The following is a 13985-nucleotide window of genomic DNA, read 5'->3' as shown; positions in this document are numbered from 1 at the left end:
ACGAACAAGACCGATTCCATGCGTCCTCCCGGCTCCGATCTTCCGACTTTTGCACTCTCTTATATCTACATATTCATATGAATCCTTGTTTAATTGTATACCTGCCCATCCTCGGCTTTTGTCCCCCTGCAAGGGACCCCGTGCGCATCTCTTTCTCTCTGTTTTTTTTCCTCTCTATCCATTTCGTGCGCTTCTAGATATATCGGCGCCGCCGGCCTCTACACGGACATCTTCCCCTCATCTCAGCTCTCTCTGCGCTGTTTTTATTTCTGGTTGCACATATATATACCTTTCTTTCCGCTTCTTGCGCACGCCCCGCTGCTTTCCCCTCTCCTCCCCTGTGCTCGATAATATTATATCCATCTCAAACACTAATCTCACATAACCGATCTTTCTTCGATGCCCTCTATTGGTCGGCCTATGGATGGGTGAAGGTGTAGGCTGGGCCGTTTGTTCCTCACGGGCACAGGGGCCCTCATGGCGATGGTAAATATGTGTTCCTGTGTCCCCAGATCAGTGGGGGGCCTGGTCTGAACTTGCCACAAGTCCCTCCTGTCCATACCGGGTTTGAGGGACGTGTTTCTTGCCCAAGCGGCGAGGAAACTAGTTTAACAAAGCCACTCAAACGCACTCTCTGTGGGAGAGGCTTGCTTGCTATCCCTCAATTTTGGCGGGAGCAGAAGTACTGATATTCAGTGCAAAAAATACAAAAGCAGCCCTATAAAGTGTAATAAAAAGAACGACAACAAAAAATGAATACAGTCTTGTAGCCTTGATGAATGCACAAATCTGGACACCTGTTCCAGCCTCTCAATCCAAAGACTGCAATCTCAAGTGTCCGGAAATCTAGGCCGAGGCAGCAAAACAAAATTCCAAACCATGTCTTGTTGCAGTGAACCTGAGGCAGCAGAACACAAGGTGAGTGAGTTTGTGGAAGGATGAGGAAAAGGACTTCCACGTCTCTTCTGCCCCAGGTGACTACAATACAAGATGTCACATGGTGTGATACGTGTGGGTCAGGGTGGAAGCAGAAAAAGGAAAAGAGAAACAACACAGCATAAAACAGGAACACAACACCTCAACATGTCTTAAGTTTGGAAGATCCATCTGTGGATCCGCAGTTGGTGACACAGATTTTCTGGCCATTGCAAACTGTATCATCCACAGGATCTACAAGCAATACAGCCTTGTGAATCCTTGTGCAGATCCCTTTCTTGAGAGGTCACTTTTCAAAAATTTATGCAAAATACATCAATGGCAATACAAAAATTCTGGGGAGACAGCATTGTAGAGGAGATGCCAAAGGCTCAGACTTTTGGAGGTGCTGGGGGAAGAGCTATTAAAAAGTTGAAAAAATCTCACACATGCCAACACCTTGAAGCTCTACTGGCAGCAAGGTGTCAATCTCACTTGTCTGAACACTCAACCATTGCGGGCCACTGGCACTCCATTTGCCACCATGCTGAAAGGCATGCAAAGTTGATGGAGGCCTCCTCTCAGGAGCAACACAACTGACTTAATCAACCTGTGAAACTGACTTCCGATTATTTGCAATCTACTGTGGGAATCTGGGTAAAAAACACTGTTTAATCCATTGCCCAAAGAAATAATAGTGGACAGATCAGAAAACTTTGCAATTTTATGATTGAATGCTGCCAATTCATTAAACTGATCAGACTGTAGCTGCTACATTTGGGGGTTTTGTGGTCAGTAAAAGTGCATAATGAAACTTGGGGGGCTTGTAAACAGTTTGCTAACAATATCGTGGAAGAATTCCGATGCTGGGATGAGATATAGTGGCAGAAACACCAAGAAACTACCAAAGTAGTGATATTTGGAAACTGATCAGACTGTAGCTGCTACATTTGGGGATTTTGAGGTCAGTAAAGGTACATAATGAAACTTTGGGAGCTTTTTAATATTTTTGTAGTCATATGGCAGAAGAATACCCACGCTGGGATGAGATATAGTGGCAGAAACATCAAGAAACTACCAAAGTAGTGATATTTGGAAACTGATCAGACTGTAGCTGCTACATTTGGGAGTTTTGTGGTCAGTAAAGGGACAAATTAAACTTTGGGGGCTTTTAAACATTTTGGTAAGAATATTGCAGAAGAATTCCCATGCTGGGATGAGATATAGTGGCAGAAACGCCAAGAAACTACCAAAATAGTGATATTTGGAAAGTGATCAGACTGTAGCTGCTGCATAATGGATGTGACCCCAAATACAATATTTCTGGGTTTTATATGCAGAACAATTGACCAATGAAATTTTATGTGGAAATATTCCTCATTAATCTGTGGTTGATAACAAAAGTAGATAAAAAAAAAAAAGAACCTGACAAAAATATGCTAAACCATGGTAAACTAATTTCAAAAAGGCCTTCTTTGCATGTAGTATTTCAAGTATGTTATGCAATATCTTCAGGAAGTTCAACCAACAAAATTAACAATGCACACAGGATGGTATCATGAGAGAGGTCAGGGGTCAATGTTTTTCCTTTTTCAAAAAAAAATAGATTTGGAGACTTCTGATAACATCAATTGTTGAAGTAAAAAAAAAGAAAAAAAAATTGAGACCCCTCAGCCACCCTGGATTAATCCTAAAACTTGCAATGTCTTTTTTTCAGGAAGAATTGAATGGTGTATGTAGAAATTTATGAATGTTATCAGGCAAAAAAAAAAATTCCTGTGGCTTGAAGCTAACACAGGGGGAAGGAGAGAGATTATAGAAGGGGGACATAGATTTTTACAAAGTGCCTTTTACAATGTACAAGGCCCTGTAAAAGGTGTGCTGTGTAAATTTACCCAAACACTGGGGTCATGTGTAGTTTTACAAAGTGTTGACCCACTTTGTCACCTTGCAAAGGCAGGCCCTGTGAAAAGGCCCTTGTATTATAGTACGCTCATTGGTCCAACTACAGTATTAAACCACCACGTTTACGGTGTGGCCGGGTGCACTGTATAAAATTCCCAATTGGAGGGACCACATGGAATTTTACTATCATACAGCCAGACAACAGATTACAAGACTGGTAAAAATACAGCTTCTGCCGCTCTCCATTAGAAATACAAGCACACTTTCATCAATTTACATCATACATACATATGTATCAAACAGACCATGTGTATCAAGAAGATCAGGAGGAATCTCGGTCGGCATCAGCCTGTTTGATCCATACCATAAGAACTCCTCCCCTCTCCCAATGCGCTTCCCCCCCATCCGGGATCCTGCTCGGCCCACATTCTGATGTCCTCCTCTCCCTTGTTAGATCATGACCCTCCGGGGTCCAACCCATCAAGCATAGTCCTGCCAAATAACCCAGAAGACCTTCCCCTCTCTAACTCCTCAAGTGTAGTTACCAAGTGGGAGTTGCCACTTGATCTTGCAAGTTTCCAGACATTTATTGATCACGGATGTACTCTGGACCGTGAAAACTATCCAATCTACCCCAACGGTGCAACCATTTTTGTCAAAGATGCTGATCAGGTAGTTGTGAATTTTGGATTTGTTGGATTTACGAAAACCACTGGAGTGGAGAAGCGAGCAAAGGGAGTCTGGAAAATCCAGAGGGTCTACTGCCTTGGGGCCCTGGTTTGCGACGTGGATACTTGTCAGTGGGTCGGCTCGCCCCCAACTGCCAGAGGCGGCATCCAGGATTACCTAGACAGGTGAGTTTTTACGAGTTTTGCCAGATCTTGGTTCCATGTCCTTACATGTACAACAATGCCTTGCTGTTTGATACTTTCAGTAAGCCAAAGTGTCCAGGAGCCGCCGGCCGATGCCCAGGGAATGTTATCTGGGTTTCTTGCAAAGGAACAGCCACACAATTCAATTTCCACGTCCCATCTGGGTGGGGGTTACTCCGCCATCAAGGTTTACACCAGCATCCATGGCCCAAAGCCAAAAAACCCGACCCCCTCTCACGTGCAGATCTCAAAGCTGAGATAGTCAAGAACCCAACCAAAGGAGCATTGAAATTGAAGGTTGGTCAGGCTCGATTTTCTTTCCACATACATGTTCAGCTTGTTTATTTCTGCCGGGTCTTTTTCCAGATGGGTCAGACAGACAGCCTCGATGATCCTCTCACAAGTGTGACTGAGATTCACAGCTCACTGGTCAACGCCGATCGCTTGAGATATTACCGCAGCCTTATGCTACGAGAGCTCAACATTGTGCCTGACAAGTTAGGCGCGGGCATTGGGGATAAGTTTCTGATGGACATGTTCCAATGGAACAAGTAAGTCTGGTCCTATCTCCTCATTCATTTCTAATTCACTCCTTATTGATTTATTATTTCCGGCTAGGCGCGGGCTGCTGGTTATCTCGTTGGGATTTCAGACCAACTGTGAACACTTTACATTCCAAACAAAGTGGATGGCCGAACGGATGTTGGCTCGAGATGAAAACAACAACGTCTACCAAGGAGGCCTCATATCGGACGTGACCTATTGATTTTTTGAGAATGGTTACTTACTTACAACATCAATGTTTTGCAAGCAAACCGCCTGGTGGATTCCGGTCCAGCTTTCTTGGATTAGGGGCCTCAGCACCAATTACTACAAGCTGCATTTCTCGGCGCTGTTGAGACAGTTTGTTCGGCTTGACTTGACCCCCACGGAGCGTGATCTGATGGTTCGCCAAGTGGTTGATTTCTTGCTGGCACAAACTGAAGGCTTCAAAGCGGCATACATGGACGTCTTTGCATGTACCGATCCTACTTGAGCCGCTAAGATGATCAAAGGGTGTCACCAGCACTTCTGCGCGCAAGTGACACGAGTGAGGCGCAATCGTTCAATCCTCTCCGCAGATCAAGATGTGAGTTTCATGATTCCTTTCGGCCTTTCATCTTCTTCCCCTCGGCTTCAAGAGATCTTACTAGCTTGTTTCAGGCCGACTTCCAAAAAAAGTGCATGGCCTTACTAGATCCAATTGAAGAAGACGGTCCTACACACGAGGAGAAGATTGACGAGATACGACACCTTTTCCCTAAGACTAAGCGCTGGCTCAACTGGTGGACGATGTCCGATGTCCAATCAATGCTATTTCCCTCGCGTTGACCCATGTTGGATGACCACCCAGACGGCAATGATGGACTGCCCAACACAACCAATGCCATTGAAAGCATGCATCGGGTCTATTACATGATAAGGTGAGGATCCAATCAGCCTTTTTTTGTTTCTCAAATTTGAATCTGATTCTCATGATGTCTCTAGTTTGGGGAAGAAATGCCTAATGGTAGGCATGGTGGAGCTCTTTAGTTACATCAATGTCTTGGAGGAAGAGTTTAATGCTGTCATGTGTGGAATCTCTGTTGAATATGGATCCCAGACAAAAATGCAAGTCAACATTACGCATTCGATGGGCTGGGCCAAACCCACAAAGCAAAAATTTATCAATGACGGTCGCCCGCCGGATACCACTGCTGCTCTTCTGGACGGACCAGATCCTTCTACCAAGAAGAAGAATCTAGGTCGTCCAAAAAATTCTCAGAATGTCGACCGAAGTGAGTGGTCAACATACCAATCATACACCACCTCCTCCAAGGATCACTTGAGGAACCAATGTTGGATGGCCGCCGCCATGGAATCCTTGTTTGCGCTGTACAACAATCTCTGGCTTCGCAACAGCACTGGGAAAGGGTCTTCGCTTTTTTATAATCTTGTCCTCCACTTTGGTTCCCGAACGACCTTCAATCTCACAAAGATCGGCCGCATCAGAACTGTATTGACAAACGGACAGTCAAAACTGTTCAAGATCTGCAACAAAAAGCATCAAGCAAACTTTCAGCCTGGTGCCTTTGCTTCGTGCGACTTCTTCTTGGAGCTGCTATTAGACCCCAAGAGAAATCAAACCAAAGCTTTGAATGGACTGTTTGAACTCGTTGAGCACCGGGAGTTCATGTGCAAATCGGCAAAGCCTTGCTTGGAACAGCAAACCCGATCACTGACCACTATCAAGATTGAAAGGAGCATGTTTCAAGCCAACAATGTTGCTGAAGCTGATGTTTTGGGCCTGATCGATGTTTGGACTACTACTGGGCTTTCCAAATCACCCGGGCTTGTGTGTCGATGTGATTCAATCTTGGGTACAACTGAGAAGATTCCGAAAGCCAGAGGTAGACCTTCCAAGAAGGTCAAGAATGTTGATCTCGAACCCGAAGTCACAGTAGTTTCTAACACGCAAAACGATCCAAATCATCCAGTGGTGTATGTTCAGGAGAAGTCACGACTTGCATTCAAAGACGAACTGCCTCCTCAACACCTTTATTTCTTTGTCGAAGTGACTCCGATCACCAATACTATTGAGCAGCAAGAATACATGCGATCTTTGAACTGGCCGTACCAACTGAAGATTGCGGGTGAAACATACACCCTATTCTCTCGCAGATTTTGGAACGGGTACCACTACTGGTGCAAAGTGGTCCGGAGCGGCCGTGGCAGCACCACTGGTGTATGGCTGCATGACGATCAACAAAATGAAGGTATCGCCAGACTGGTGAATACTGATGCCTCATCCATTGGAGGATGTCATCTGTTCACCAGCTGGATCTTTTACTCCCGTCGCTGGACCGCTGCCGAGGAGAAATATGTACAGGAATCAATTGCGAAGATAAGCAATGACCACCCAAACGCCAAAGGCAATACTCCGTTTGTGCACTTGGGCAAGTTGATCAACCCTCAAGTTGAATCCGTCCCGGTTATCAAATCTTCGGAGCCTCTAGATGGTGGCGAGTATGTGGACAACTATGAGGATTTGGAAGCAAGCAACCTAGATTACAACTCGGACAACTCTAGCGAGGCCAATTCTGAGTCCAATGATGAAGACGCTTCCGAAAATGTGGTCTCACATCCAACAAAACCCCTTGCCAATAAATCTATCAAGTTGAAGCTAAAGCTCAACCCCTCTTTGCATCCGGTGCAAGAAACATCCCAGAAAGTGGACACCAACCCAGCCGGAAAGCCAAAATCACTTGACGCAAACGCTGCCCCTGTGGATGAAGCCGATCAACCACAGTCAACCCAAAGAAGCAAGAGGACTTTCAGTTCAAGACAGTAGTTCTTTTTCCCTATATTTCTTAGTAATCCTTAGTCTTTTCCGTACTTTGTAAATTCCATCAACCAGCTTGTAAATTTGCTTTTACAAAGTCTGGAATGAAATTTTGCCACATCTTTTTTACGCTGTGCTGTTAATTTACAGCTGGGAGATCAATACTTGAGATTTGCATGGAGTTCTGTTTACAAAGTGCCACCCTGAAAAAGGATGCCTTGTAAAATTGTACATAGGTAATTACATTCTTACTTTTACAGGGCTCTTTTCACATGGCCTCCCTTTGCAAGGTGACAAATCAGGCAGCCGCAGCGTAAAACTACACATAGCCCCCTCAAATGTACACTTTTACAGGGTCCTCACTTTACAGGGCCTTGTACCCTGTAAAAAGGACTTTGTAAAAATCATCTGCCCCTTATAGAAGAGTGTTAAGGAGAAATGGAACACAGAAAAAGTTATCAAGAGGAATAAAAAAAAAGAAAAAAGGTTGATCAATATAAGACATCACAAATTCATCCATCTTGGTAGTGCAAGGGAGGCCGATGGCCATGGAGAACAAAGGGTGGGAAAGGATGTGGTGATGGGTGTGAAAAGAGGTGTTTGCGTGTGGGAGCGGGCAAATGTGTGGGAAGATCCTGGGGGCAGGACTTCAAAACTGGGGCAGATGTGGTGATTTATATGGGCATGCGTGGTAGAATGTCCACTTGGAGATAGCGGCGGTGGGAATGCACAGAGCGCATCCCGGTGACATACTAAGAAAGCTTACGGAAAGTTGTGCGTGGATGGAATGCACGGATTGCAGATTTTGGATTGGGTATTTGGACCGGAGCGGAAAGACAGGGCTGGACTGCGGCAGACTACACACGTGGACTGGTAGTACCGGCGTGTCAGCTGAAGCGGGTGGAACTGGGGCGGAGGTGGTGGCAAGAGACTGACTGGCAGGGGCTAGACAGAGGACAGTGGGAGGTCAAGCGTCGGAGAGGAGCGGAGTCTGGGACAATGACGTGCGGAAAGCGGGGGGAGCTGAGGGACTAGTGCGGGAAAGTGTCAGATCTGCGGAATAGGGTGGGAATGGTGATGCGCATGGAGGGAAGGATGGGAGTGGAGGCTCATGGTTTCTCTTCTCTTTCTTCTTGGATCTTACTTATCCTATCATCTTGCGGATTAATGATTATTGTACTTACACTTATGGACGTACTAGAGTATTAGGAGAGTTTTAAGTGACCTTATCTTTACTTACAAGATTAATTGCAGATTCTATGCTTGCAGAGTGCGGAGCTTTATTCACTTGCGGATTATTACACTATAGATTAGGCTCAGAGAGGAGCGCTGAAGGCTAGCAGATAGTAGCAGTGCGGGGCCAAGACACCAATAATCACACAGACTGGACATATATATTCTTGAGGAGGGTGGTTAGTGGACATTTCTACCAACCAACCAGCTTTTATTCTCACAGCGTACAACAACTACAACCACACGTCAATAGGAGTGTCCCCATTCAAGGCAAAAGTGGGAGGTCAACGGCATACTGGACAGCCAGCGAGGAGGGCGGATGACTCAATACCTTGTCAGCTGGCGCGGATTTGGACCGGCGGAGAATTCGTGGGAACCAGAGGCAAACCTGAAGAACAGTGGAGACCTATTGGCGGAGTTCAACTCAAAATTTCCGGAGGCAGCGGCCAGGCATCGGAGGACACAGAGAAGAAAGTGAGAGGGCAAGCTTTTTCCCACTGTGTCTTTTAATGCTGCCCAGGGACAGAATGCAGAGCCAAAAGAGGAGTATTTTTTCATTAATCATCCAGAAAAGGGGGCGGCTTGGGCATTAAGGGGGGATAATGTTATGAGCCGTAGTGCAGGCTCTGCAGCACAGACTCACATGTACATAGACTACACGTACATGTCACGGACCATACTCAAGGTTCAAGAGGCTGGAGATCCAAGCCTCTTCCTCATCCTGCAATCTACTATCTTGGATCCAGAACCCCCAGAACTCCAGACTCCAGACTCTATGTTCCTCTCCATAGAACAGACCATAACACCTTGGGTTTATATTTCATTGGATGAGATCAACCCATTTTAAATTGGTTGAGTGCATCCCATTTAAACTGGGATGACTTCATCCCAGCCAAATATGCTGGTAGTGTGGATTACTAATAAGGATGTCTGAATTATAAATTATATAAAGGATGGGCAAAAGCGGGGATCCCTGAGGAAGACAGTTCAAGTTAAAGGAAGGTGAAAAGTAGTTGCCCATCCACAGCAAATTAGTGCAGCCTGAAAGAAGTGAAAATAAAATGGCTGCCAGGTACAATGGAATATTTATGTCAATGAGAGGATCCAGAACTGCCAGAACCCCAGATCCCAGACCTCATCTTTCTCTCCACAGACCTGACCATATTATCCAACCTGTTGGAGCTAGAAATCTAGGCATCAACTGTTCCACATGCCCTGTGAGACTATTCAGTGAAGGCCCCTATCCAGGAGCCTTAAATTCTACCCCTGAAGCTTGTACCTGCAGGAGTAGGAGTTACTTCCCCCAGAAACTTAACAAAAGCACAGTTTTCCCCCCACATCACATGATGCAATAGTATATGCAGCAGAATTTCTGAAATACATTTAAACTCTCAAAGATGTGACCCCCTCCCCTCCCCCTGGGCCCCAGCCACAGTATGCTATGAGCTGTAGCAGGGATTTTACAATTTACATAGCCTCTCACATACATGTTAGAGTCTGCACAATCAAAGTTTTAGATTCTGGAAAGCCAGAAAGCTTCCTTGTCCTGCAATCTACCAACTTAGGATTCAGAAACCCAGAACCCCCAGTCCCAAATTCCTGTCTTTCTCTGCACAGATCAGAACATAACATGGGACAATCAAAGTTTGGGTTGATCCCAAATTATGGAGATGCTGAGCAGAAATTTCCTCTACCCCAATATGAGCAATCATTCAGATTTTATGAGCATAATTTCAGCAGTATTCAAAACATTATTACAATTGGGTTCAATTGACTAGAATTGGATTTTTCTTTCCCAAGATCTCACTCAATTAAGTATGCATATTTTGAAAAGCATCTTATTTCACAGAGGAAATTCTCACTGATAAAGTTTTATTGTAATCATGATGATAATGATGATAATAGCCAGGAATGACAGGAATCACAAAGGTGTCATCAGAAGGGAAGGAATGAATAGTGACAATTGTCAATTTGTAACCAGATGTAATATATACAAGTTTTTGAAAAACATTTCTCAAACATTGTTATTTGATGAGGTTGTTCTAACCACACAAGCCCCTTCAATATTAATTTGCCCAGTCAATCCCTATGCAAAAACACGTGAGAAAAGGAACGGGAGTAAGTTATAAACTTTTTATCAAACTCCTTGGGTTCTTATATATAAGAAAATAAAATAAAATCTTACCTTGCTGGAGCAAACCTCTTGTATTTTAAGGAATCCGCCACCTTGATTATTGTTTGTCAGCATGCGTCCTGCAGAGCTATTTCAAGATGATCCCAAAATGACAAAAATATATGAGTTTTGATTCAGGAAACCCCTTGGTTGATCCTCACTGAAAAACACTTACGCTTGGGCTGCCGAAGGGCATTGCAGAAGTACCTAAGTATTTAACCGGTTGTACAAAGACTTCAGTGCTTCCAATCCATGTTTTTTTCCTCGGATGATGGAAAAAATAATGTATACATACTCGGCATGTCCCAAAAACAGAAGTCAGCCAACTTTTGTCACTCCGCACGACTTTGTTATCGCCTTGGAACCCTAGGTTGTAAAAGGCGCTGCAATTATGTTGGTCAGGCAGAGCCCTCCCCAGATGTCAACATTGAACAAGCTGTACGTATTATATGCTGAACACAAGTAGCCCGAATTAGGTGACCAGATAGCTAACACGTTACAATCATGGGCTGTCACGTCAGGGTTGCCTACGACTTTCGGATCGCAATAAGGTGTTGTGTCCGCATCCGTCGGGTCACGTCGCTCCAAGGCAACAGTGGCCACTTGCGTTGCGGAGCTAAGTAAGAAAAAATATAATACAGTTGCCCCCAAAGTGGTACCCCTGCGCAACTTGAAGACTACCATGTTGGTCTTGTGTGTAAGGCGGTTTAATCTGGGATTGACTTGGAGAAATATTTGTATCAAAATTGGTAAAGAAATGAAGGACAGGCTGAAGAAGCTGTATCTGGTTAAGCGAGCAATTTGATGTGCAAAGTAGAGAATTGGAAGGCAAGTGAATATTGGGTTGTCGTTCCATTGCTCCAGCTCCATTTATAAACGGAGCAAGCATAGCAAAAGCTCAGACAGCTTTGGGCATTTGCGGCCTCGCTCACACGCCCCCTACGAGCGCATGTTGGCCTTGGAGTTTTTTTAAAAAAAAGTTTTGTCAGACTCGCTTCGATCAAATCCTCTTCCCAACTATCGATGTCAACCTGGTTTCCGGCGCGAATAACCCCACCCTTCCTAAGATAAAGTTTCATAGAAGCATGTTTCCTGCTTCATCGAGGACGAAGAGGCTTTATACTTTGTCGGTCACCATGACTGAACCGCGTCGCCCATCTCACCGGCGCCTAAAAGCAAACTTGATCGATTATCTCTTTGACGACGAGAAACCGCTTCAAAACAGGTGGTAACAAGTCGTCCAGAGATGTTACCCCGAATCGACTCCAGGTTGTCTTCGGTATTGTCTCTGGTCCAACAAAACCCTCTGCAGTCAGCGTGAAGTCAAGCAGCACACCGGGTGATAATTGCCGGTGCCTATTACCATGTGTGTTCTGTTATTTACAACTGGGCTATCCTCACAGTCAAAAATTGATCTCAGAAAGGCCAGATAGTCATTACGGCATAATAGAGTGACCTACCAAGGAATAATCCGACCCAAAATAATGTTGTGGCTTGTGACCGACGAATTTTGCATCTACATCTTCGATGAAGCGATATACGTACTTGCTGCAACTCAGCCTCGAGCCCCAATCATTCGAGAACACCATCAGCAGTGGTTACCAAAGAAAACGATTAGTTGCCAAGCATCCGAAGTCGGGATTCCGTGTCAAGGCCACTTATCTCACCGAATCGAATAATGTGTTGCTTGAATTCTGGCCGTCCAGCGGGCGGAGAAGTGTTTGGAGTGAAAATAAACAGAGCAATTCGAACTTGCCTGCGCTCACTTTGTCTATAAAAAGGAGCGTTCAACTGGCTAGGTTGATAGACAGGACAACACAGCATCTGCTTTTCTTCCATTCTTTGATATACACACAACTTTTTATTGACTTGGCCACACAGTCGTTCTAGCCTACCCTTCTTTTGCTATCAGTAGCTATAATCTTCATATTTCTCATCGCCGGATCAGTCAAGTTATTCCAAGCTCAATATGTCATTCTTCAACCTGCGTACTAGTGCCTTGGTGGCTACTGTGTTAATGATCTTACTCAGCTCCCCCAGTCAAGTGGCGAGCGCTGCCCTTGAACGAAGAGATGACCGGTGCAATCCCCAAAATCAATATCTGGTGCCTCATGATTGTGCCCTGTAAGTCTTTTGACCACCTAGGCATGTGTACCATTGATGTCCGTATTGACGTTTGGCGAAAATTTTTGATGACTCGGTCATTGTAGCGCATTCCTAAACCTCAATTTCCAAGGCGACAGCCAGATGGTCCGAGGCCCAAGCGCCGTTAATGCCGCTTCTGGAACGTGCCGAGTATGAATAACATTTTTTACACCAGAGGAAGAAAGCCATTTTTTGATATGTCCAATTCAATTTTTTTATCAATATGTTTACGTAGGTTATCGTTGACTGTCCTGGTGGAACCAAAGTGTAAGTGATTCTCACGATAATTTAATCAAGAATTGTTTCTAAACATTAATTCACGATGATACCTTTGGAATAATCACAAAACAGATCTGCCGGGCGGCTTCTGGACAGGAATGGACCCAATGGATTTGATGCGCTCCAGCAGATCTGCACCAAATATGTCAGTCTCCTCCATGCGGCTAGTCTGGGCCCTTGTGAAACCATCAAAATTTTATCTGACATTTCTCATTTCATGATTTCTCAACAGGGACAAGCCGGGCAAATGTTTGTCAATGGGGGCTGCCAAATCAGAACCGAATTATCCACATCATGAATCTTTGAAGAAACTTTATAGACACTACTTAAATCACAGACACTACATATCACTGTACCACCTTCATTCTTGGCCAATCATTTTTTTGAAATTGATCTATTTTGAATTCATCTTCATCCATATCAACCTCCATAAGATTTTTCTTTGTGTCATGAAGCACATATTGACACAGATCTTGATACATTGTTTCAATGAAATAAAATTGTGCAAGTAAAATAGTAAAGTTGGACCACCAGTTCACTTTCTATGATTGGTGTTGGTTTGTCCAATAAATCCTTTATTGGAGAGTGTTGGGGAAAACAATTTACCTTGCCTTGGACATTTCTCCAATGTTTAGTGTCTGATTTTGTCAACCCTGGAGGATTGGGCAACACTTCAAGGTAATCTAGAGTCTATGGGGGCCCTCCCAAGTATATTTGTGATGGAAAAAGGTGAAAGTTGACTTGATGGTTCCTATGGGGATTGAACACAGGTCCTTGAAAGGGTGATATATAAAGCTGGGAAGAGTGCCTAGGCTGAGAAGGGTATATGTCTCAGTCAGGAGTTGAACCAGGAACCAGGTAACTTGTGACAGGCACGTGATATGTCAACCAAGAGATACAAGAGTATGAGAATATGAGAGTGAGCTCACTGTTTGGCAGTGTCATATTATGCAGTGTAATAATAGGAAACATGCTACATTACATATGGTAAAACATGTCTTTTTAGGATAATCTTTTGCAAGTAAACCCTCATAAGGCTTGGAAGTTTACCTCCAAAAGATCAGGCGGAAAAGTAGTGTCTTACACAATGTAGGGGGACATG

The 13985-nt window shown here is 44.4% G+C and overlaps 2 protein-coding genes across 2 annotated transcripts; one reads left to right on the top strand and one right to left on the bottom strand.

Moving 5' to 3' along the window:
• Positions 1 to 10300: 10300 nt before the first annotated feature.
• On the bottom strand, positions 10301 to 11143 carry PtA15_2A762 (uncharacterized protein; the record flags this gene model as incomplete). The annotated part of the gene is made up of 5 exons (XM_053166816.1): positions 10301 to 10372; positions 10472 to 10547; positions 10635 to 10666; positions 10755 to 10842; positions 10953 to 11143. The coding sequence occupies 5 exons, from the start codon at positions 11141 to 11143 to the stop codon at positions 10301 to 10303; spliced, it is 459 nt and encodes a 152-aa protein (XP_053018000.1).
• Positions 11144 to 12428: 1285 nt separating this feature from the next.
• PtA15_2A761 (uncharacterized protein) lies at positions 12429 to 13181 on the top strand (the record flags this gene model as incomplete). Its single annotated transcript, XM_053166815.1, has 5 exons — positions 12429 to 12583; positions 12670 to 12754; positions 12840 to 12871; positions 12956 to 13028; positions 13116 to 13181. 5 exons carry the CDS (start codon positions 12429 to 12431, stop codon positions 13179 to 13181), a joined length of 411 nt encoding a protein of 136 aa, XP_053017999.1.
• Positions 13182 to 13985: the final 804 nt, after the last annotated feature.

This window comes from Puccinia triticina, chromosome 2A (assembly GCF_026914185.1).
Source record: "Puccinia triticina chromosome 2A, complete sequence".
NCBI classification, from domain to species: Eukaryota; Fungi; Basidiomycota; class Pucciniomycetes; order Pucciniales; family Pucciniaceae; genus Puccinia; species Puccinia triticina.
Note: the sequence above shows the minus strand (reverse complement) of the source record. Positions and strands in the feature narration are given on the sequence as shown.